The sequence below is a fragment of the Pygocentrus nattereri genome, chromosome 9 (genome assembly GCF_015220715.1).
Source record: "Pygocentrus nattereri isolate fPygNat1 chromosome 9, fPygNat1.pri, whole genome shotgun sequence".
In the NCBI taxonomy this organism is placed as follows: Eukaryota; Metazoa; Chordata; class Actinopteri; order Characiformes; family Serrasalmidae; genus Pygocentrus; species Pygocentrus nattereri.
The window spans coordinates 24,614,751-24,637,023 of NC_051219.1; the positions used below are offsets into that span (position 1 = coordinate 24,614,751).

The 22,273-nt window shown below is 40.6% G+C and overlaps 2 protein-coding genes across 4 annotated transcripts; both read right to left on the reverse strand.

Moving 5' to 3' along the window:
• Positions 1-367: 367 nt before the first annotated feature.
• LOC108442509 (uncharacterized protein SCO4629-like) lies at positions 368-11,512 on the reverse strand. 2 transcript variants are annotated; one of them, XM_017722586.2, is made up of 6 exons: positions 11,431-11,512; positions 5,788-5,906; positions 4,283-4,406; positions 3,545-3,697; positions 1,465-1,647; positions 368-1,264 (listed from the first exon to the last, which is right to left on the reverse strand). In XM_017722586.2, the coding sequence occupies exons 1-6, from the start codon at positions 11,435-11,437 to the stop codon at positions 1,146-1,148; spliced, it is 705 nt and encodes a 234-aa protein (XP_017578075.1). In that variant the 5' UTR covers positions 11,438-11,512; the 3' UTR covers positions 368-1,145. The 2 variants fall into 2 exon arrangements, with proteins under 2 accessions (XP_017578075.1, XP_037397547.1); XM_037541650.1 differs by lacking the exon at positions 11,431-11,512 and adding an exon at positions 6,698-6,705.
• A 1,188-nt stretch (positions 11,513-12,700) lies between these two features.
• On the reverse strand, positions 12,701-21,041 carry mtg2 (mitochondrial ribosome-associated GTPase 2). Of its 2 annotated transcripts, none has more exons than XM_017722584.2 (7): positions 19,462-20,878; positions 19,213-19,352; positions 18,613-18,760; positions 16,950-17,065; positions 16,246-16,464; positions 14,253-14,391; positions 12,701-13,250 (listed from the first exon to the last, which is right to left on the reverse strand). In XM_017722584.2, exons 1-7 carry the CDS (start codon positions 19,637-19,639, stop codon positions 12,856-12,858), a joined length of 1,335 nt encoding a protein of 444 aa, XP_017578073.2. In that variant the 5' UTR covers positions 19,640-20,878; the 3' UTR covers positions 12,701-12,855. The 2 variants fall into 2 exon arrangements, with proteins under 2 accessions (XP_017578073.2, XP_017578072.1); XM_017722583.2 differs by lacking the exon at positions 19,462-20,878 and adding an exon at positions 20,960-21,041 and having other exon boundaries at positions 12,856-13,250; positions 19,213-19,421.
• Positions 21,042-22,273: the final 1,232 nt, after the last annotated feature.

The following is a 22,273-nucleotide window of genomic DNA, read 5'->3' on the forward strand; positions in this document are numbered from 1 at the left end:
CCTGAAGAACCATTTCACCAAGCAAAGAATCACTTAAGCATAAAATGGTTTTATATAGAACTCATGGTTCTAAATAGAAAATGTATAAAAAAATTGTTGGAAGAACCAACTTTTTAAAAAGTTTTTTAAAGCTTAAATATTTGGAGGTTCTGTTAAAGCTGCAATATGTTCATTTTACTAAAACTAAAAGAAGTAGTGTCACCGAGTTTTTCACATTTGTGAACTCACAAATACTTATTAATGTCACACACATAGGCTCAAAAAGAAGGTTTGAATACTTTTCAATCATCAGATTCATCCGCTTGAGAAAGAGACAGAAACAGACAACCCACATTACAAAATGTTCTTCTGTACATTGTGCGCAATTACACATTTCCACCAGAGAGGTCTCCAAATCCCTCCAAATCTTACACAGTGCAGCTTTAACACACTTCTCAATGGAATGAGTGTAGAGTTGTGGGTTGACTTGATTTGGACTTGAGCCACGAATTCAATTGATTTGATTTGACGAAGTAAAAAAAGATATGCAACTTGAATTTGACTTGACCACCAAAGACTCAGACAAGATGGCTTTAGATGAAATGCAAAACGCGACAATGATGACCTTCATACTGTTGAGTGCTTTAAAACTTTTTTGCAGAAAGAATGGGAGAAATACACGTCATCACTTGGTGTCCCGAAACAGTCCCTAAACATCATTTACGTTTTGTGAAAAGGGTTTAAAAAGTGATAAATGCTTTACTGCCCCAACTGTTTTTGAAATATGTTGCAAGAAATAAACTTGAAATGTGTTTATTTTAAATACACAAATAAATTAATGAGGTAAAACATCATATAATGTGCTCTTGTATTGCTTTCAATATAATACAGGTCACATTACACATTACTTTTTTGGATTTTGGGGTTATAGTTGACAAATTAAAAGTGTGAAATCTTAGAGCTATAAAGGGTGAGGTTGTGGGGTGCTTCTACTTGTTTTAACACACCTGAACTCATTCAGCTCATGCAGTTTGCTTGAATCAAAGCTGCAAAGATGAATAAGGAAGTGATAGCATGGATAACAAAACCCACAGCATTAACAGACACACACTGTTACTACTTTATGAACTTTATGTCTGCACTTTAGCTTGAGTGGTTGCGTTGAGTCACTGAGGGCTGAATCCAGCGTGCAAGAGCCAGTAGTAGGCCTTCAAAACTTCTGGAGGAATTTCCTGCTTCACCTGAAAACCTTTGTTGGGGTAATCCCGGATCCGCTCAACAGCACCTACACAACACATAAGAAAAGTGCAATCACATCATTTAAATTACTAAATGAATAATTATAGTGTTATTTGTCATTTAATAGCTTAAATCAAGCAGAATTACACAACTGCCAAATGGATATGGATCCTTAGGCTGCTTCATAGCATCTACTTCTGAAATCAAAACTACAATCTAGTAACTATGTATTAAATCATGCAGTACCTAGCATATTGCTGATTAGCTGCTTCATGGTGCCCACAGCAGGGTTGGGATATGAACTCATGTCTATAAGTGGTGAGGTGATGATGCAGTGTGTGTCCTCCAAGGGTCCGGGCCACTGCTGAAGGAAAGTGGCCTCAACTCTCCTCTCCATAAAGGGCTGCTGCACCAGGATCAGCCTCTTCACTGCAGATCATAATACAAACAAGATCAACAACAAAAGTGCATACCTTTCAATTCTGGACATAAAACATTTTCCCAAGAACATTTTGAACAGCACAAAAATAAATTCTGATCCTTCACCACCCTCTAGTGGAGGAATAATACATGAGCATCTTAAAACTGGAGAGATCTGAAGGAGCGTTAGGTTGGTCTGATTGGAGATCACTGTTGGTGGAGTTTGGGTTTGTGTGACTGGAGATCAGGATTTGTGGAAGATTTGGTTGCTCTGCTTGGAGGTAAGTACTGGTAGAGGTCTGGGTTTGTCTGATAGGAAATATTGACAAGTATTGTATTGACAAGGGTTGAGGTGGTTTAGTTATACTGGAGATCAGTATTGGTGGAAGGTTGGTTGGTCTGATTTGAGATCAGTATTGGTGGAATGCATGGTTGGTATGATCGTAAGTCAGTAACATTGGAAGTTGTCTTGGTATGTCTGTTGATGGCGGGTTAAGTATTGATGAAGGCTGGTCTGACTGGAGATCTGTACTGGGTTGGGTTGGTCTAACTGCAGATCAGCACTGGTGTTTGGGTTGGAATGGACATCAGTATTGGGATGGCTACTTCTGAATGGAGGTTAGTGTTGGGTTGGGTTGGTCTGAATGGAGATCAGTATTGGTGGAGGTTGGGTTGGTCTGAATGGAGATCAGTATTGGTGGAGGTTAGATTGGTCTGAACGGAGATCAGTATTAGTGGAGGTTGGGTTGGTCTGACTGGAGATCAGTATTGTTGGAGGTTGAGTTGGTCTGAATGGAGATCAGTATTGGTGGAGGTTGGATTGGTCTGACTAGAGATCAGTATTGGTGGAGGTTGGGTTGGTCTGACTGGAGATCAGTATTAGTGGAGGTAAGGTTGGTCTGACTGGAGATCAGTATTAGTGGAGGTTAGGTTGGTCTGACTGGAGATCAGTATTAGTGGAGGTTAGGTTGGTCTGACTGGAGATCAGTATTGTTGGAGGTTAGATTGGTCTGAACGGAGATCAGTATTAGTGGAGGTTGGGTTGGTCTGACTAGAGATCAGTATTGGTGGAGGTTGGGTTGGTCTGACTGGAGATCAGTATTAGTGGAGGTTAGGTTGGTCTGACTGGAGATCCGTATTGTTGGAGGTTGAGTTGGTCTGAACGGAGACCAGTATTGGCGGAGGTTAGATTGGTCTGAACGGAGATCAGTATTAGTGGAGGTTGGGTTGGTCTGAATGGAGACCAGTATTGGCGGAGGTTAGATTGGTCTGAACGGAGATCAGTATTAGTGGAGGTTGGGTTGGTCTGACTAGAGATCAGTATTGGTGGAGGTTGGGTTGGTCTGACTGGAGATCAGTATTAGTGGAGGTTAGGTTGGTCTGACTGGAGATCCGTATTGTTGGAGGTTGAGTTGGTCTGAACGGAGACCAGTATTGGCGGAGGTTAGATTGGTCTGAACGGAGATCAGTATTAGTGGAGGTTGGGTTGGTCTGACTAGAGATCAGTATTGGTGGAGGTTGGGTTGGTCTGACTGGAGATTGGTATTGGTGGCGGTTGGGTTGGTCTGAATGGAGATCAGCGTTGGTGGAGGTTGGATTGGTCTGACTGGAGATCAGTATTGTTGGAGGTTGAGTTGGTCTGAATGGAGATCAGTATTGGTGGAGGTTGGATTGGTCTGACTAGAGATCAGTATTGGTGGAGGTTGGGTTGGTCTGACTGGAGATCAGTATTAGTGGAGGTTAGGTTGGTCTGACTGGAGATCAGTATTGTTGGAGGTAAGGTTGGTCTGACTAGAGATCAGTATTGGCGGAGGTCAGATTGGTCTGAATGGAGATCAGCGTTGGTGGAGGTTGGATTGGTCTGAATGGAGATCAGTATTGGTGGGTTTCATTACTGTGGATATACCTGGTATTCCGTTTTCTCTGAGAGTTTGATAGGAAAAGTGTATGTTTTCCCCCGTGTTCGTAGCTGCTGTCTCTAGCAGGATCCTGTCCTCAGGGACCCCCATGGCCAAAGCTACATCCCGAAACACCTCAGCCTCTGGGCGGGTCCACACACCTAAAACAAGTCAGAATCAGTATTAAAGTAGCACTTTGTTTGAAACAGTGTTTAAGTTGGTTTTCATCAAGTCTTTTACACAGGACTCATCCTCTGCTTTCTACAATAACATTGCTGGAAAATGTTTTGTAGATTTTTTCTAGATTGTAGATTTAATAGATCATTTCTAGATTTATGACCTGGAGGTGAGCTGGATTTTAGTCTTCAAAGGTGAGCAAGCACATCAGCATTTCTAAAAAATGTTATTGTGCATAGATGCTGTGTGTTCAGTGTGTACTGTATTGTTTGAGATGAAGGAAGCTGCAGTTATCCATTTTATCTCAACCCTTTAAAGTAAAATTAGTCTGAACCTTTAAAGTGAAGTTTTATACACATTTCTGACTTTATGAATGTCTTGGAAAGTGAATTCATAAGTGCTTGTATGGCAGTTGAGAGATCAAGATCCTTTAGTGATCTGTTTAATTTGAACTGTATTACAAGCCAATAAAAGAGAAAATCAGTGAATGTAAGAACTCAACCTGTTTTCTGTTCTTTCCTATTAACTACTGCACTCCACTAAAGCTACTTTCATTGACTGGGACTGACCTGTGGTTTGTTTTCCCAGGTAACCAGTGAAGAGCAGGTAAGGGGCCCACCCATCCAGGAAAAGCTGAGCTGACCTCTCTGCCACCCGCAGGTCATGGCAGCCCAAACCGATGATCACATCACTCTGCAAACATTCAGAGTCTGCTCAGAAAACAAAAAGCAAGATTTTGCCAAAAAAAAAAAATCATAAAACATTAACTTGTTAGCTACCTAATGTAGCTAACAATTAGGTAGGTACATTTTGCCCCACCAATTGGTAGCTTGGAATAATCCCAAATTGGTAAGTAATCTATAATACACTTGATTGTTATGTATTAGACATATTATGATTATAGCTATTAATAGTTATACATAAACATGGACAAAGACATGGCCAAAATTCAGTTACCATTCATCCAAAATTAGTTTGGTGTGAAATGCCACTTTCTAGAGAAATTTACCAAATCAAAATTGTTCACGATTGTAGTAGCAGAAACCAGATGTTTTTATGTCTGCACTACAAATTTCACCATTTGATCTACCATCCAAAATGACCAATGAACTTACATGTCTTATACGTTTTTGTATGTCATGTTAATAATAGTAAAATAGTCCTAAATTTGGGGAAAAAAATATGTTTTGGGGGTGTTATTTTTTCCTTACAATGTCATGGATATACCTCTCTGTCCTGCACACCTTTTGTTGTTTGGGTCGGTGGTGTTGCATTGCACAGTGCCAATAAAACTTAGAGCTTATGTGAGTAATGTTTTTCAGGAGCTGTGATCAATCACAGTTGCACCTGGCCAGGTAATTATACAGAATGGTGGTGTGGTTCTATGGCACTTTGGAACCAGGCCTTATAGAAGTCCACCACATACTCTGCCATCTTCAAAAACAGGCAAAAACTGTGAAAGATGAAACTGTAAAAAATAAACTGTAAAAAAGCTGCTGCTGGCATTAGCCATTTAAACAGCTGCAGCTACAGGCTAGTAACAACAAAAGCACATTAGCTAGCTTGATCTCTTTAACAGTTCAAAAGTTTATACTACAAATATGTTTTACGCTAAAACTTTATAACAAAACTCACAAAACAATGTCTCAGGCAGCAAGCAACACACTGATAACCATTTGGTGTAATAATGGAACACAGCTTTAAGAGCCATTAAATGCTTCACATAGATGCATTTCACACTGAACCACTCTGAATGATTTTGTTCACATCTAAACCACTGAATGATTAAGCCATTTTGCAAAATCAGTGCAGTTTCCCTTTAAGCTAAGCAGCATAATTTTGTCCACACTATAACTGGTGGAGTATTACCTCCCATCTTTTTTTAGCCTTGTAGCTCCAGTGTAAAACTGAAGAAGCAGACCCCAGAAACCAAACATTCTGTGGATGCTACACCCTGTTAAGTCAGCTCATAAAGAGCTCAGTAACTGCCCGATAAGTACAAAACAGGGTTCGTCATGAGACCTACAGCCTGAAAGAGATGATCTGGCGCTGTAAAGAGAAATGAAATCACTACTTTTTCTAACGGCCGCCGGAGACACAGGTAATCCCACAGAACTCGGGCTCTCTTTTCAGTCTCATCGTCCATTGCTTTCACATGATGGCCTGTGCCCCAGAAGAAAAAATAAGGCTGAACTGTAGAACAGAAACAATTATTCAACATTATCCATAATGTCCACAACAAAAAAAACAATATTCCATAACATTATAAAATATTTCCATTGACAATTCTTTGTTTACATTTGCAAAGTGTCGTCCAACAACCTAACCTGAAGAGGTCAGCAGTTCTTTTACACAGGGCATATTTTATGTTTTCTATTTTTCTAAAATACATCAAATTTATCAAATAAGTGTCTCTGTAGAGGACATTAACTTATTTACACTAAAAAAAATCAACATAATTAGACTGGGGTGCCAAAACTTTAGCATATGACTGTATATTAGCCGGCTAACCACATACAACTGGTTAATTAGGCTTAAAATATGTTATTGATAATGTTGACAGTAAAAAAAAAATATTGTGAATTATTTTTTGTTTATATATTCAAACTGAAAACTCTTTACTGTCTGAATTACCTTCAAATTTCACAATGAGTGGACCAACAGAAACACTTCACAATTAACTGGGAAAAAAAAATCAACTCACATTACAAATTAGGAATGTTATTTTTTTTTCTTCTCCTGTAAATTCTTTCCACTCACTCTGTATATACACTGCTCAAAAAAACAAAGGGAACACTTAAAAAACACAATATAACTCCAAGTAAATCAAACTGTCCACTTAGGAAGCAACACTGATTGACAATCAATTTCACAGCTGTTGTGCAAATGGAATAGACAACAGGGGGAAATTATTGGCAATTAGCAAGACACACTCAATAAAGGAGTGGTTCTGCAGGTGGGCACCACAGATCACTTCTCAGTACCTTTCTGCTTTCTGGCTGATGTTTTGGTCACTTTTGAATGTTGGTAGTGCTTTCACACTCATGGTAGCATGAGACGGACTCTACAACCCACACAAGTGGCTCAGGTAGTGCAGCTCATCCAGGATGGCACATCAATGAGAGCTGTGGCAAGAAGGTTTGCTGTGTCTGTCAGCGTAGTGTCCAGAGGCTGGAGGCGCTACCAGGAGACAGGCCAGTACACCAGGAGATGTGGAGGAGGCCGTAGGAGGGCAACAACCCAGCAGCAGGACCGCTACCTCCACCTTTGTGCAAGGAGGAACAGGAGGAGCACTGCCAGAGCCCTGCAAAATGACCTCCAGCAGGCCACAAATTTGCATGTGTCTGCACAAATGGTTAGAAACCGACTCCATGAGGATGGTATGAGGGCCCAACATCCACAGATGGGGGTTGTGCTCACAGCCCAACACCGTGCAGGATGCTTGGCATTTGCCAGAGAACACCAGGATTGACAAATTCACCACTGGCGCCCTGTGCTCTTCACAGATGAAAGCAGGTTCACACTGAGCACATGTGACAGACGTGACAGAGTCTGGAGATGCTGTGGAGAGCGATCTGCTGCCTGCAACATCCTTCAGCATGACCGGTTTGGCAGTGGGTCAGTAACAGTATGGGGTGGCATTTCTTTGGAGGGCCGCACAGCCCTCCATGTGCTCGCCAGAGGTAGCCTGACTGCCATTAGGTACCGAGATGAGATCCTCAGACCCCTTGTGAGACCATATGCTGGTGCGGTTGGCTCTGGATTCCTCCTAATGCAGGACAATGCTAGACCTCATGTGGCTGGAGTGTGTCAGCAGTTCCTGCAAGATGAAAGCATAGAAGCTATGGACTGGCCCGCCCGTTCCCCAGCGGGACATCATGTCTCGCTCCATCCACCAACGCCACGTTGCACCACAGACTGTCCAGGAGTTGGCGGATGCTTTAGTCCAGGTCTGGGAGGAGATCTCTCAGACCATCCGCCACCTCATCAGGAGCATGCCCAGGCGTTTAGGGAGGTCATACAGGTACATGGAGGCCACACACACAATACTGAGCCTCATTCTGACTTGTTTTAAGGACATTACATCAAAGTTGAATCAGCCTGTAGTGTGTTTTTCCACTTTAATTTTGTGTGACTCCAAATCCAGGCCTCCATTGGTTAATAAATTTGATTTCCATTGATGATTTTTTTCTGTGATTTTGTTGTCAGCACATTTAACTTTGTACAGAACAAAGTATTCAATGAGAATATTTCATTCATTCAGATCTAGGATGTGTTATTTGAGTGTTCCCTTTATTTTTTTGAGCAGGGTATTATATTTATATTTGCAATATCTATATTTTGTTTACCATGCTACCTATTGTAACTGTCAATTGTTGGTTACTTTCTTGCACACATTGCATTTCATTGACTCTGTACCTGAACTCTGCACAATGGCAATAAATTTAAACTTAATCTACACTCTTCTAATCTAATCTAAACCCAATTAGCATGAAGACTTGGCCCGAGCTTGGCTGAGACTCATCAATGGGCGGAGAATAGGTGACAGCAACAGAAGAGCTCACAAATGGGCCGATCCCCATATGTACTGATGCGGCCAAGGTGTGCATTCTTAGGCTTGGCACAGTTGTGGGTTACATTGAGCAGCTGGCAAAAGGAGCTCAGGCTGATTCCATGTGTGCTGATATGGCCCCAGTGTTACTTTTAGATTAGGGCTGAATCTGGAGAGTCATCAAAAAGAGCTTGGGACAATTCCCATATGTGCTCATATGGCCCAGGCATCCACTATAAGTTCATGCAAACCATGGACAAATCTTAAATGTCGTTCTGCTGCCTGAGTAGCACTCTGTGTAGGTCTTGAAACAACAGCTCCTGAAACAAAACAGGACATAACATGTCTGACAAAGAGCCAGTATTTTACCAGTTTGGAGATACAAGGCTTTGTTCCTGCAGTGAGGATACTGAAGTCTGACTCAACCTTCCAGGGATTACCCTTGAACAGCAGCAAAAAAAACATGAGACTGGTCAGACAGTAGCTTTCCCTCCAGGCTAGTGTTCTGACAAACGAAGCTCCTCCCTGAGGACGTGGTTTGCACTGTAAGTGATTTGTCAGAAAAAAAAAAAACATTGTTCCCCTTGCAAACATCCCAAAGCTCATGATGTCACACTACTTATATTTATCAACTGAATATTTTACAACCCCAATTCCAATGAGGTTGTGTAAAACATAAATAAAAACAGAATACGATGATTTGCAAATCCTTTTCAACCTGTATTCAATGGAATACACTACAATCACAAGATATTTAATGTTCAAATGGATAAACTTATTGTTTTTTGCAAATATTCACACATTTTGAATTTGATGCCTGCAACACGTTCCAAAGAAGTTGGGACAGTGGCAACAAAAGACTGAGCAAGTTGAGGAATGCTCAGAAAACACCTGTTTGGAACATTCCACAGGTGAAAAGGTTAATTGGAAACAGGTGAGAGTCATGATTGGGTATAAAGGGAGCATCCCTGAAAGGCTCAGTCAATCACAAGCAAGGATTGGCTCAGGAACACTTCAGAAAACCATTGTCAGCGAACACAGTTCGTCTCTCCATCTACAAGTGGTCCGAGCTCATCTGAGATGGACTGACGCAAAGTGGAAAAGTGTCCTGTGGTCTGATGAGTCCACATTTCAAATTGTTTTTGGAAATCATGGACGTTGTGTCCATGGCTGAACCCCGTTCCCCAGAAGAACATCGTCCAGAGCATCCCACCACCAGCTTGCCTTCTTCCTACAGAGCATCCTGGTTCCATTTCTTCCCCAGGAAAACGACACACACGTTCCCAGCTGTCCACATGATGGAAAAGGTATTTGATGGACTAAGTGGGTGATTGGGCTCAGATCTTCACAGCAGCCCTTTCTAAAACATCAAGTGTAGGTAAACAGTTGGTTCTATATCCCAGACCCAGACATGTCCAGACATGTGTGGTAGACCATTGTCTGCGCAAAATGACACTGACGTGGTAGTGGGATTTTTAAACACTGTGTACACTTCCTGGCCACTTTACCAGAAACCCTTTCCTGGCAGCTCCACCACACTGGTGTACAGACACTCTGCAGATGCAAATCTTGTCTTAGCCTTTACTGACTTATAAAGCCCTACATGGTCTTGCTCCTGAATACCTGCAAGACCTTATTTCTCATTATGAGCCATCACGACCACTCAGATCCCAGAGCGCTGGCTTATTAATAGTTCCTAGAATTCAGAAGGTTTCAGCTGGGGGAAGAGCTTTTTCTTATAAAGCCCCCAAACTCTGGAATGATCTTCCAGAAACTGTTCGGGACTCAGACACAGTCTCAATCTTTAAGACTAGGCTGAAAACACACTTGTTCAGTTTAGCTTTTGGTAGGTAATGTTCCCCCCTAGATAAAGGCAGCAGATCCAGGGGTCCATGGACACAGGGAATTATAGTAAACTGAGACGCTGGTGCTGTCGTCCCGCTGCTCGCACGCGGTCACTCAAGTTTGTGGACGGTGGAGTGGAGGGATGCCGAACTGTTTCAGAGTGCTGCCGTGTCTGTGTGTCCTTCCGGTTCTCTCCTTTTAGTTAAGCTGTCATAGTCAGATCTGCCGGAGTCGTTAGCCACACTCTGTAAATGTTTACATCCCCTGTTTATGTACAAACGGATAGAACAAAACTAATCCCATTTACCTGCTTTTTTTCCGAGTATACAACTGCCCACATGTCCGGCTGGACACTGAAGGACGACTGACTGCCGAGCCCCCCTGCTACCCACTTCAGACCAGCTGCCCACGCCTACCACCAACCACCTTGGATGAGCTGCCCACCCTACCCTGATGTTCTCATAGACTCCTAGATATTCCTAATATCAATATTACTGCTGTTAATATTAGTAGTATAATCACTTGTAGGTAGTTTGACCAGAGGAGGATGGGTCCCCCCTGGTGAGCCTGGTTCCTCCCAAGGTTTCTTCCTCAGTTCTGAGGGAGTTTTTCCTTGCCACTGTTGCCCCTGGCTTGCCCACTGGGGGGTTTCTGTACATTCTGTACATTCTTTCAGTCCTGTGGAAACTTTGTCTTTTCTGAAATCCTGTAAAGCTGCTTTGTGACAACATCCGTTGTAAAAAGCGCTATACAAATAAATTTGATTTGATTTGATTTGACTCCAGTCCTTCATCACTGGTCAGTTTCTGACCACATAGCTGCTCCTGGTTGGCTATTTGTAAACAGTGGAGAATGGTACAACTACAATCATGTGAACACAAACTGACCCATGATGAGTGAAGCTTTATGGGTGGGCTGATAAACCACAGCAGGTGAGCTACAGTCTGTAAACGTACCGTACATAGTGATGTTTTCAATATACTGGCCAAGGAATGTACTTACAAGACAGATGGACAATACAGTGTAGAAAATCACCACAAAACCGAATGACTCCCAACTTCCTTTGAGGAGCAGAGGCTAAAACCCAGCACAGTTTCTTTCTTATTTATCATCTTCAGCTACAATCGCAGGATGCAGCCTTCAGAAAACAGCTCCCAAAAGCTCTTACAGACCACAAGCAGCTCACATACTGAAGAGGTCCCATTTAGCTCTGGAATTAAAGTGATGCACCAGCTGATCATTAAATCTGTTTCTACACCCTTCTTTTCTGCTTCACTCTCTGTGTTTATGTGTATGAAATATCAGTTTATGGTCACTCACCGCTCATCTGACCTGCTGACCCCTCCCCTGCGCAAATCTGGAAATCCAGTCAGCAAACAACACAGTAAACACTCATTCAGCATTACAGCAGGGACTAAGCCACAGCAAAGCCACACAGTGCCCCCTGCTGGACCATTATAAACAAGCATGACACTGCAAGTGTTTTCATTTGAATGCATGTTGTCAGTCCATTGCAATGAAAATGCATTTAGTACATTACCAGTAGCCGTTTAGGGGGAGAAATGAGAAACAAACAAAAAACTCCATAAGGTCACTGTGAAGCAGTTATTTTTCTGCATCATCCCAAAAATGTGCTTACACTTTTGCATGCATGGACTGCATGCGCTTATTTGGCACCAAATTTGGCACCAAAATGCAAATTTGGCACCAAATGCAAAAATGCACTGCTTTCAAAAGCGTTGATAACTAGTAGTAGTTTGGCGATGGGGAACAAGAAAAGCAAAATCAAATGCTTTTATAGCATCATATAGGCACTGTGAAGCCACTCTTTTTAAAAATATCTGGTAAAAATGTTGCATTGATGCAACTTTTGTATGCACAGCCTAAAAACATAACTAACAAATTAAACTGCATTCAAATGCATTGAACAATTATTACAATTAAGCAATGACAAAATTACAAATATCCCAATAAATTCAAAATATGGCTTCATGAGGGTTCTGTGAGCCAATCATGGATTTCCAAAAATCTGTATATTGCAAACCATTTTCACCATTTCAATGCTAAACTATGTCAAATTAAGCAAATAAACACTAACTGTGCATTAAAATGCACAGAAGTATGTTCTCTGTAAAGAAAGTGTTAACTTGTCATTTGACTAGGGGTGCCTAAACTTTTGCATTCAACTGTATATTCACATATTATTCCCCAGCAGAGCTGTTAGCAAGAACACTTCAGTTTAAAGTGAGCCTGACTGATATCAGTTACCTGGTAATATCGGCCGATACTGCGGCCGAAAGCCACCGTGTTAGTGATATCTGCAAAATACTGCAGAGAATGCACATAAATATCAACTTGTCACTGCATATTTTAATAAAAAAAGACAAGTCATTTTGCTATGTTTATATATAAATAAATTTAATAAATATACTGAATAAATAATAGCAATTAATAGTTGCAGAAATATCAAGTCAAGAATTTACAGTCCTGCTCAATACATTTCCACCTCCAAAATATTGGAGGCCATTAGTCCATTAGAGAAACAGATATTCTGTCAATAAACCAGCAGCATGTGATCACAGGGTGTTTGTTTTATTCCAAGTAGGATGTTTTTGGACAAGCAAGCAGCTTCTCTGATTGACTGACACTTGAGAGACTGAAGACTTTTTTTTTTTTTAATCAAGTCTGTTTGAGGCAAGTGTTGTCATAATAGTATCACTCAATTCTCCATATGTCCTTAAGCAGTTACCACCTCAAAAGCTTCTCTCCAGACTCGGCATTGCTCTCCAGATGGCCGTCGTACAGCTCTCGAAGATGCAGTATCAGTTCCTCCGTGTTGTTGCCTGTAAGGGCAGATACAGGAATGACCCGTTGACTCACATGACCTCTGAGGGCCTCCAGGTTCTCTTGGGTTCCAGTCAAGTCCATCTTATTGGCCACAATAACTCTGGGTCTCTGGGACAGTCCTGGTTCGTACTGGTCCAGCTCGTACTGCAGGTGCTGAAGCTGTTCCCACGGCGATGGAGAGGACATGTCCAACACGAACAGGAGAAAACGACAGCGTTCGATGTGGCGGAGGAAAGAGATGCCAAGGCCGCGGTTCAGGTGAGCGCCTCGGATCAACCCAGGGATATCAGCCACTGCAGAAGAGATAAAAAAAAAATAGAAAATGGTCAACAGGATTCAAGGCTCCACCAAATCAACCAAAAAAACATGTGGGTCTGCAATTAATAAATAAATAAATAAAATTAATGAATAACATTAGTGCAGTCAATGCCTGTTGCTTTTTATTACATTTTTGGGTATTATTAAATAGGGAATTCTATTTTCTTTTGTTTAAAATTTCTGAATAAGGTCTATTTGACAAAAATAGTTTAAAAAGCAGTATTCCGAATACAAAGAAGCATTCAGAGCTTAGATATTTACAAAGACAATGGTATGATCTGTTTAAACCCAAAACATTAATACAGATACTTATAAACTAAATTTAAACAAAATCATAATCTTAATCATCACTTATAGGGTACTTTCTAATGGGAGGAGTCTGTCTCAAAGCCTAATCCCTAAAATTACACTTGTGAAAACTTTCATTTTTGTATTTTTTCATTTTTTAAGTATCTTTTTGATTTATTTTACAGTGAAGTTGACAGATTTTAATTTATCATTTGTTAAATCCTTAAGTAAAAATGTGTCTGCATTTTAGAGCAGGAAGTGAAACTCCATCCCTGCCCCTCTTGGCCACATGGTGAGCAGTTAGTCCCACTGTGCTGTGTCTCAAAGTCTGAAAATCAGTGTGGAACATTAAGAACTGTCACTCCCGAAACACTTTTTTGTAATAAGTAAACTTTTTTTTGTCTTTTCATGAAAAATATGATGATTTTATGTGCGAACAGCTGTTCAAAGCTGTGTTTGGTTGTCATGTACTGGCAGAGTTTTTGAGTCTGAGTAGCGTTATGACTGCTGCGATAGCATCAAAATGGAATGTTCAGTCATTAGTTTTAATAAGATAAACATAATTAAGGTAAAGAGTCACAAAAGGATTTTAGTCTAAAGTCCAAGCGAGTTTAAAGTCCCAAATGTGTTTCAGCTCTAACTTTGACCTAGTTCAGTTGAGTCATCCACATGCTTTTTTGATTCCATACCTGCTAGCTGCTCATGGTCCCTGTACTTAATGATGCCGATGTGCGGATTCAGGGTGGTGAAAGGATACGCTGCCACAGCAGGCTTGGCGTTAGAGATCGCCCTTAGCAACGATGACTTCCCTGCATTGGGAAAACCAACCTGGAAACACACGGTGAGAAATATATTTGAAATGGAGACAAAAATCAAGCTTTAAATGCTGCTTCTGTTTTAAGTTATGTGTTGCATTTAGTCCATGTTTACTGGTAACAGTATGTCTAGTTAGCACCATGCTAATGGGTAGATTACATTGGAGAATCCTCAGGACCTTCTAGATCTTCAGAGAAGGCCTAATGATTTCTAGAAACATGTTGGCAACTTTCAATTCATTTTTATTTAATAGAATGATCAGGCTTGTTTGGTTGGAAACAAGAGGGTTAAAATCGTCAAACCACCAGATAATTATCCAGCGAGGATTCTTTTCTCTGTGGTATCTAGGGAAATACAGCTAAGCGAGTTCTCCCATAGGTTAAAACTTCAGGAGTTGGGCTGAAGGTCTTAAACTACCAATGTAACATGAAAATGGTGAAGGAATCAATGAGTCATGCTTTAGATTTAAAATGAGACCAAGTAGGTGAGAAATAACATCACTCTAGGCCTTTTGGAGGTTCTAGACACATGCGTGACTGTACAGACAATCTGTAGCCTAAGCAGGTTTGGGTTAGTTGTTTGAAATGGAAAACAGCAGCAGAAGCTCTCTGCCAGGATTCTTTACTAAAAGAGTGACTTTAAACTGATACATACAAGCTCAGATATATAGTAATGTCTGTTAAAACATCAGATAAAACATATGGAATGTCCTCAAATGCCTGTTTAGTCTACAACAGCAAACAAAGGTCTATGTGCAGCAGCATTAACATACTACTAGAAATCTCATAAAAAAAGCTAGCAGAAATTAGTTTTATCATTTTTCCTCGATTTCTCACATTCAAGTTGACAATTATGGCCCAAAGTGAAGGCAAACGTTCAAACGTAAGCTAGTTGTAACGTAAGTGTTTACTAAAGTCAGGTTTATGCATTACTAAATCAGAACAAGCTGCAAAACCAATGTAATTTTAACATTAAGCTTAGAAGTTACTAAATATTTAGACCCCCTCAGCAGGTGTAAGTGCTGGGGAAACCATCAGAAACCACATAGAAAACACAAAGTTAAAAACTTTAAAAATGTGCCTTTTTTTGGTCAACTAATCTAAAAACTCTAAACACTGTATGCTTTGATTGTGGGAGCTAAACACCCACAGCTCCAGCTCAGTGAGACTCAGCAGCTGCACAAACATCTAAACTGAGGCTGCTGTTGTGTCAGTCAGCCAGAAATGGCATTTAAAAAGCTGCATATTGGGTTTTCTCAGGGAAATATAACAGAATAAACAGACAGCAGCTATAAATAATTTTTTTTATTCAGTTTAACACACATCGTTCTCTTCTATGCTGGATTTTTTTTTTCTTCCACTGAAGTCATGTTTTCATGACAGATTTACTGACTGGTGGTGAACATGTAATCTTCATGTTAAGGCAACATATGCATTAGTTGTTACTAGTTAATACATGACTTGCTGATGTATAGTGCAACCAAATCTGAGATAGTTTCAAAGTAACTAGTGTAACTGAGAACTCGGTAAAGACTTTATGCCCAAACTTAAGTCTAAACAAACCTGGTGCAACCCAGTCAAGGTTTTTTGTTCCAGTACAAAACTTAAAAGCCAATCTAAATATGTCTTGGCTGATCAGTGATACTTAGGATAAAGATGGGGTGGCTGGGCAAATCACATTTTTCACTCAACTCTTCCATTAAGAATATATTAGCCTAAGACAGCAACCACTGCAACAGGCAAGTACCACCAAATACAAGGCCTTGTGAGCACAAAGGCAGATCATTTGTGCATTTGCATATTTTCTGTTAGTCATAAAACCCAGACACTAATGTTCTGAATTGTGATTTTTGATTTGCTTGCTCACCAGTCCAGCGTGTGCCATGGTCCTCAGCTCTAGCTGCAGAACTCTCTCCTCTCCTTTCTCTCCTGGAGTGGCCATCATTGGGGCTCTGTTTTCATTGGACAGAAAAAATCGGTTTCCTTTTCCTCCTCCGCCACCGTGCACAGCCACATACTCCTGACCATGCAGTGCCAGGTCAGCCAGTATCCGTCCCAGCTCCTTTACCACAGTGCCCACAGGCACCTATACACACATACAGGCCCATTAAACACACTGAGACATAAATATTTAACAATATAATAAAGAGAGCTGGCAAACAAACAGACAGACAGACAGATTAACAGATAGTAAATCCACAGTTTATATTAGTGTAAAGGTACACAGACAAGTGAAGTTCTTAGATATAAATCTACTGTATAGGCTGTACTTCTTATCTAACAATATGAATGTGAAAAAAACTCTATATTTACTGTGATAAAGCTCTGTATTCCTTACGGTGATAAAGCTCTGTATACCGTACTGTGATAAAGCTCTGTATACCGTACTGTGATAAAGCTTTGTATACCTTACTTTGATAAAGCTTTGTATTCCTTACTGTGATAAAGCTCTGTATTCTCTAATGTGATAAAGCTCTGTATTCTCTAATGTGATAAAGCTCTGTATTCTCTAATGTGATAAAGCTCTGTATTCCTTACTGTGATAAAGTCTGTATTCTAAAATTAACTCACTGATAAGTACGTGGGGCTGGCATTGCGTCCGTAGCAGTTCTTACTCCTCCCCGACTCGCCATTCTGTCCACGATACGAGGCTGAGACATGCGAGAGTGATTTCACCTGCCGGTCCACTGCAGATGGAAACATTCATTTACAGCTCAACTCCGAATCAGTGCAATTCCTGCACAAGTCTTCTGTGGTTTTATTGAAGGTGCATTAAGGGGCTTATTTTTGATTCACTGATAAGGCGCATGTTATTGGCTCAGTGACAGTCACATGACTCACTACAACTCCGCAACTCAACGATAACTTTTTACTCTACATTTTCAGAAACACAAGTCTGTAGCCTGCTGGCCAGACACTCCAAAAAAAAAAAAAGGCTCACGTAGGGCTGCTGTGATTCAGCATTTTGGATATTCATAGTCAATTCTGATGTCCAGTTTTATGCACCAAGATAAGCAAGCAACTTTGGTTTACCAATGTCATGTCATGCACAATGTATTCATATTTTTACATAATGTAATGCATATTATACAATTTCATGCAAACGTTAGGTAACCCTAGGACATTTTCATGTTTTGTTGACTTTCTAAGAGAAAACGTTAACATATCCTCTAGAGCAATGGTCACCAACCCTGGTCCTGCAGAGCCTGGTTCCAACCACAATCTGCCACACTTGCTCCAGCTAACTGACTTCTTCAGAAGTTCTTGATTTGCTGGATCAGAAACATTAAAGGGGAATTCCACCAATGTTCTAAATATCTAAATAATTCAGTCTGTGAGATATAAATAGTCATTCCGAGTGGTTTGACATGGTTTGTAGAGAAATTTACAGATTCTGATTTCTTTACAGTGGTGGTGAAAGGAATCAGGGGTCGGCATGACTAATACTGACACATAATTAATACCATGAAATGACTAACACAAATACAGCAATTTTATTTACTATTCAGAACCTACATGCCTTTTCTGAGTTTTGTGTGTAATGGTGAAAATGGTAAAACAGTCATAAATCTGAAAAACTAAGTTTTATTTGGGAACTATTTTGCCTTATAACACCCTACATATACCCCTTCATTATGAATTCAAACAAATGGCTGAAAATAAGATTTTGCGTTGAAACTTTATCACAAAACCATCGTAGAATGTCTCAGACATCAGGAGCACATACCTAACCATTTCACGTAATAACTTTCTGTGACAGAGCTTTTAGAGGTGGACGTCTGGTTCCAATCACCACCCCTTGAAAAGTTCTAACTCAGTACGTTTCTTGAAAATGGGGCATTTCACACCAAACCACTCTGAATAACTTTACATCTCAGCCCATCTCAGTAGAGTTTTTAAAAAATCAGCAGAGTTCCTGTTTAAGGTTACATAATGTGTCGTGTTAGATGCAGGCTGGAACTGAACTTTGCAGGAAAGGAGATTTTCAAGAGGAAGGTTGGTGTCCACTGCTCTACAAGGAACATACTTCTGCACATTTTAATGCATAATTACTGAGTATTTGCTGAATTTCATGATTACATAAGAAAAGTGGCCAATGCAAAAATGATGTTAGCATAACACTGTACCTTTAATGTTGCATTACACAATAAAAGATAAGACATCGATTAATCGCTTTGCATTGTTCTAATGGGTACTAAGCACAGTGTTTACACTGAAGTGGTATGAGCTCTACCTTTAATGATGATGTCACCTCCGTTCCCGCCATTCCCCCCATCCGGACCACCCCACTCTTTCCGTGGCTCACTGTGGAAGCTGCAGGCTCCATCACCACCTGAACCCGCCTCTAACTTCACCCTACGATGGTCTACAAAGTAGCGCGTCTAAAGGGGAGAAGAAACAAGAAAAAGTTACAGAAGAGCAATCATTACAACACGTTATGAGCGATCTGATAAGATTTCCCAGTATTAACATTTCCTATGATTTGCATAACTGTTAGGAGTACAATAAGATGTATACAATACAGCCTTACTGAAAAATCTGTCAGAAGAATAACCTTGTGGCTCATATGAACATTATAAATCATTATGGAGTGCTTTTTAAATGAAACAATTGAAGTCATATTGCCCCCTACACTTCCTGTAGGGTATTACAATCTGTGAGAATAGTTGTCTAACATTGCATAGTTGTCATCAAGCTAAGCTGGTTTTTATATGGCAAAAATTAACGGTATTTTTCAAAAACTGCCCATCACACCCAGTGGTAAGCAAAAGTTTAACTGCTATATCTTTTTGTCTGGACAACTAAAGGCTCAAGTAGTCTGTGGGCCACTTACCAGCTTCTTCTCTGAGAGCTCTTTCTTCTTTGGACTTCCTCTCTGTTTTCCACACACCTTGCAGCTTACAGAGAAGTCTCTAAGGATGTCTCTGCCTCTTCCATACCTGTCCAGGTGTCTCACATTTATAAGTGCTCTAACTGGCCAAAAGGTGAGAGACCGAGTGAACGTCAGAACCTTCACTGCAGCCGTCATCCCCCCAACAGAATCTGAGTGTAGACAGACATCTTATGTTTCACTGTGGCATACCATAACTAATATGGGTCTGAAATATATAGTTCCCATCGGAAAGGGTTTCTTTTACTGGAGAACACGTGTTTGGTTCCTGTGCTCCAGAAAGAGAGAAAGCAGACACACAGCACTTAACACACCTACAGTACATGTTGGCAGCTATTAATATTTTCATTATACCCACATATGATGTCATTATTCCAAATTAACGGTGCAAATAAGAAAATGTGCCGTGCACTAGTTTCCTGTAGGACATTCCATTTGGAAACCATCAAATGCATCTTGGCTCAGTCTCAGAACGCCTGTTAGACCATTAGAATCCTTTACACTGTGATATCTACGATGGCGTTTTAGGGCCACTGTTAGCAAACAGGAAAACAGTAGACTCTGAGAATTAAATCGTAACATATTTTGAGAATAAAGTCATAATCTTTCGAGAATAAAGCCGAACGGTATTATATTTCGAGAATGAACGACATTAAAGTGGCATTAATACCAGGAAAGGTCGCAATATTGTTACCCAAGGCTTTGCGAAGAGAAGGCAGCACCTCCTCAGGCTAAATGAGGTGTTGAGTTGGTGGAGGTACACTTTCACACTTTCACCCATAAATAAACACTCCGTCTCCCTGTCACTCCTGCACATCAGCACCAGCCTGTGATTAGTGTAAGACACAGCTGAAACGGCTGAGCAGGAAAATGTTTATCTAGAATAAAGAGCCAAACGGACTCGGACGAAACTGTCTGCACGCCTATCGGGGGCTACATCTCCGCACCATTCAAAGACGACATGAAGTTTCACAGACAGTGAGAATGATAATCAGAATGATCGATCTACAGAGACACAGGATAGTGTGCAACTCCGGCGCCAATACAGATCCCAGCGCGTTATGGAAGCCCCCTACAGTTAGCCCACACAATCCTGCAAATATTACGACTTTATTCTCGAACTCTCCTTTTTATTTTTATCAACAGTGGCCGTAAAACGCCCCCGTAGATATCGTCCCATCAGGAAATACGTAAAATACCATTACTGACTGCTGGACACCACCAGCAACCAAAAGAAACGTGCAAAGGCTTCTGTGGCTTTTTTTCCAGCAGAGAGGAAGTTTTAAAATACTCCTAAATATTTTAACCTACTTACTTTACTGTTTTATTTTCGTGAGCAAAGCTCTATATTACAGTCACAAGGCTAAAGCTGGATTCTTGTTCGCCAAATGTTTTTTTTTCCAACTGTCAGTTCCACCTTAAATGTGGAAAGTTGCATTCTGGCTATTTTGAAGGCTTTAAGTGCAGCAACTGCGGCACCATTTAAGGTGGAACGGAAAAACGCTTCGTGAGACAAACAGCTCAACCAGAAAGCTAATGCTACCTCTAATTAGCAAAATAACAGCCGGTTTCTCAGTGATGATTTCCTTATATCACAGCGGATACTGGGGGTAAGTGTGCTTATTTAGCAAATCGACCTAATTAAACACATTTCTGATAGATTAATATTAAATACAATCAGAATAATCACCTTCCAAGCAGTAGCAGAGAAAGTCAGCGTGGAGGATGTTAACATCTACGGCAGCCGCAGAGGCTCAGTCTGTGTATCTCTATGAGACCCACTCTACTGTGTGTGTGTGTGTGTGTGTGTGTGTGTGTGTGTGTGTGTGTTTGCTTTTGTATTGCTATATTTGTGAGGACTTTATAAGCCCATGTCCTCAGATGATAGGAGTACATTAAATTTTTGTGAGGACATTTTGCTGGTTTTTCACCACAAATCCTTTTTTTATTTGAGAGCTGAGAGAGCAGGAAATGCTTTGGATACTGAGGTTAAGGTTAGGGTCATGTGTGAGTGTGTGTGTGTGTGTGTGTGTGTGTGTGTGTGTGTGTGTGATCACCATCAGATACTGCTGTTGCTGTTTGTTTGTATGTGTGCTTCCAGGAAACCCAAGGCAATGTGTGGGGAACTCATGTTGTTACAATGGGTTGAACAAGGGATGCTGCTGAGTTCAACAAAGACCCATTTAACCAGACAAGACATGATCAAGAAGAAGTGATGAACACCTGGATGTCCTTTGTTGGAGCATTCGTACATGTTGTCACCAAGATATAAAGGACTAAAATGTTGTAAAAAGCAGTTAAGATGATAGATCTAACTCGTGTCTGCTGACAGAGCATGGAGAGGACAAGCAATTTCTCAAGATACATGCCTGAGAAAGATCATCTGCTACACAATGGTTCTACAGTGAATGTTAGCACATATGCAGTTCGGGACATCGGGGTACCAGTGTATAACCAGACATCACCATTATTAGGGGGAACATCCTAAAACACTGTGAGAATTTTTATCAGTACAATTAATAGCAATTCCCAAAAAAGAAACATCTCTATAGAAGAAGCAAAAAGAGACTATATGTATGACACAAGTCACACAGAGTTATAACACTGTGAAACAAGGCTGGTTTGGATTACAGACAATAGCAAGAGTTAATAGTAAGAGACTTAATTTGGTCAAATACTTATAGTGGCCCATAAAGTTTGTATATGCTGTTGTTGTATTCGTGCCCCCAAAAGCATTACCCAAGTTACTCCAGAGAGCATTATGTTCTGTAGAAATGCTGAACCCATATTTTATGTTTTATATTTTATATATCGCTGTTGTCGGAAGAAAAGCTCGTATCTCCGAAATGAAAACTTTTTTAATGGAAGTCAATTGAACCAGAGTTTTTTTCAAATCATTTTGGGCTGTTTATTTTGGTCCTTTCTTCATGAAATTTACATACAATATAAAGGTCAAGAGGCTTTTTCAAATTGAGGTCTGTGGATCTGTCAAGTACAGCAACAC

Bases quoted from the DNA above. Each gene is read 5' to 3' on its own strand.
- LOC108442509 (XM_017722586.2), bottom strand. The intron at 4,407-5,787 runs GTAGTGATTTCA...GAATGTTTGCAG, and splicing joins TCCGGCGGCCGTTAGAAAAA to AGTGATGTGATCATCGGTTT. The intron at 1,265-1,464 runs GTACTGCATGAT...TGTGTTGTGTAG, and splicing joins GCTAATCAGCAATATGCTAG to GTGCTGTTGAGCGGATCCGG.
- mtg2 (XM_017722584.2), bottom strand. From the start codon at position 19,639: ATGACATCATATGTGGGTATAATGAAAATATTAATAGCTGCCAACATG. The intron at 17,066-18,612 runs GTAGAGCTCATA...TTCCATCTGCAG, and splicing joins AGGTGACATCATCATTAAAG to TGGACCGGCAGGTGAAATCA. The intron at 13,251-14,252 runs GTATGGAATCAA...TCTCTTCTGCAG, and splicing joins GGACCATGAGCAGCTAGCAG to TGGCTGATATCCCTGGGTTG.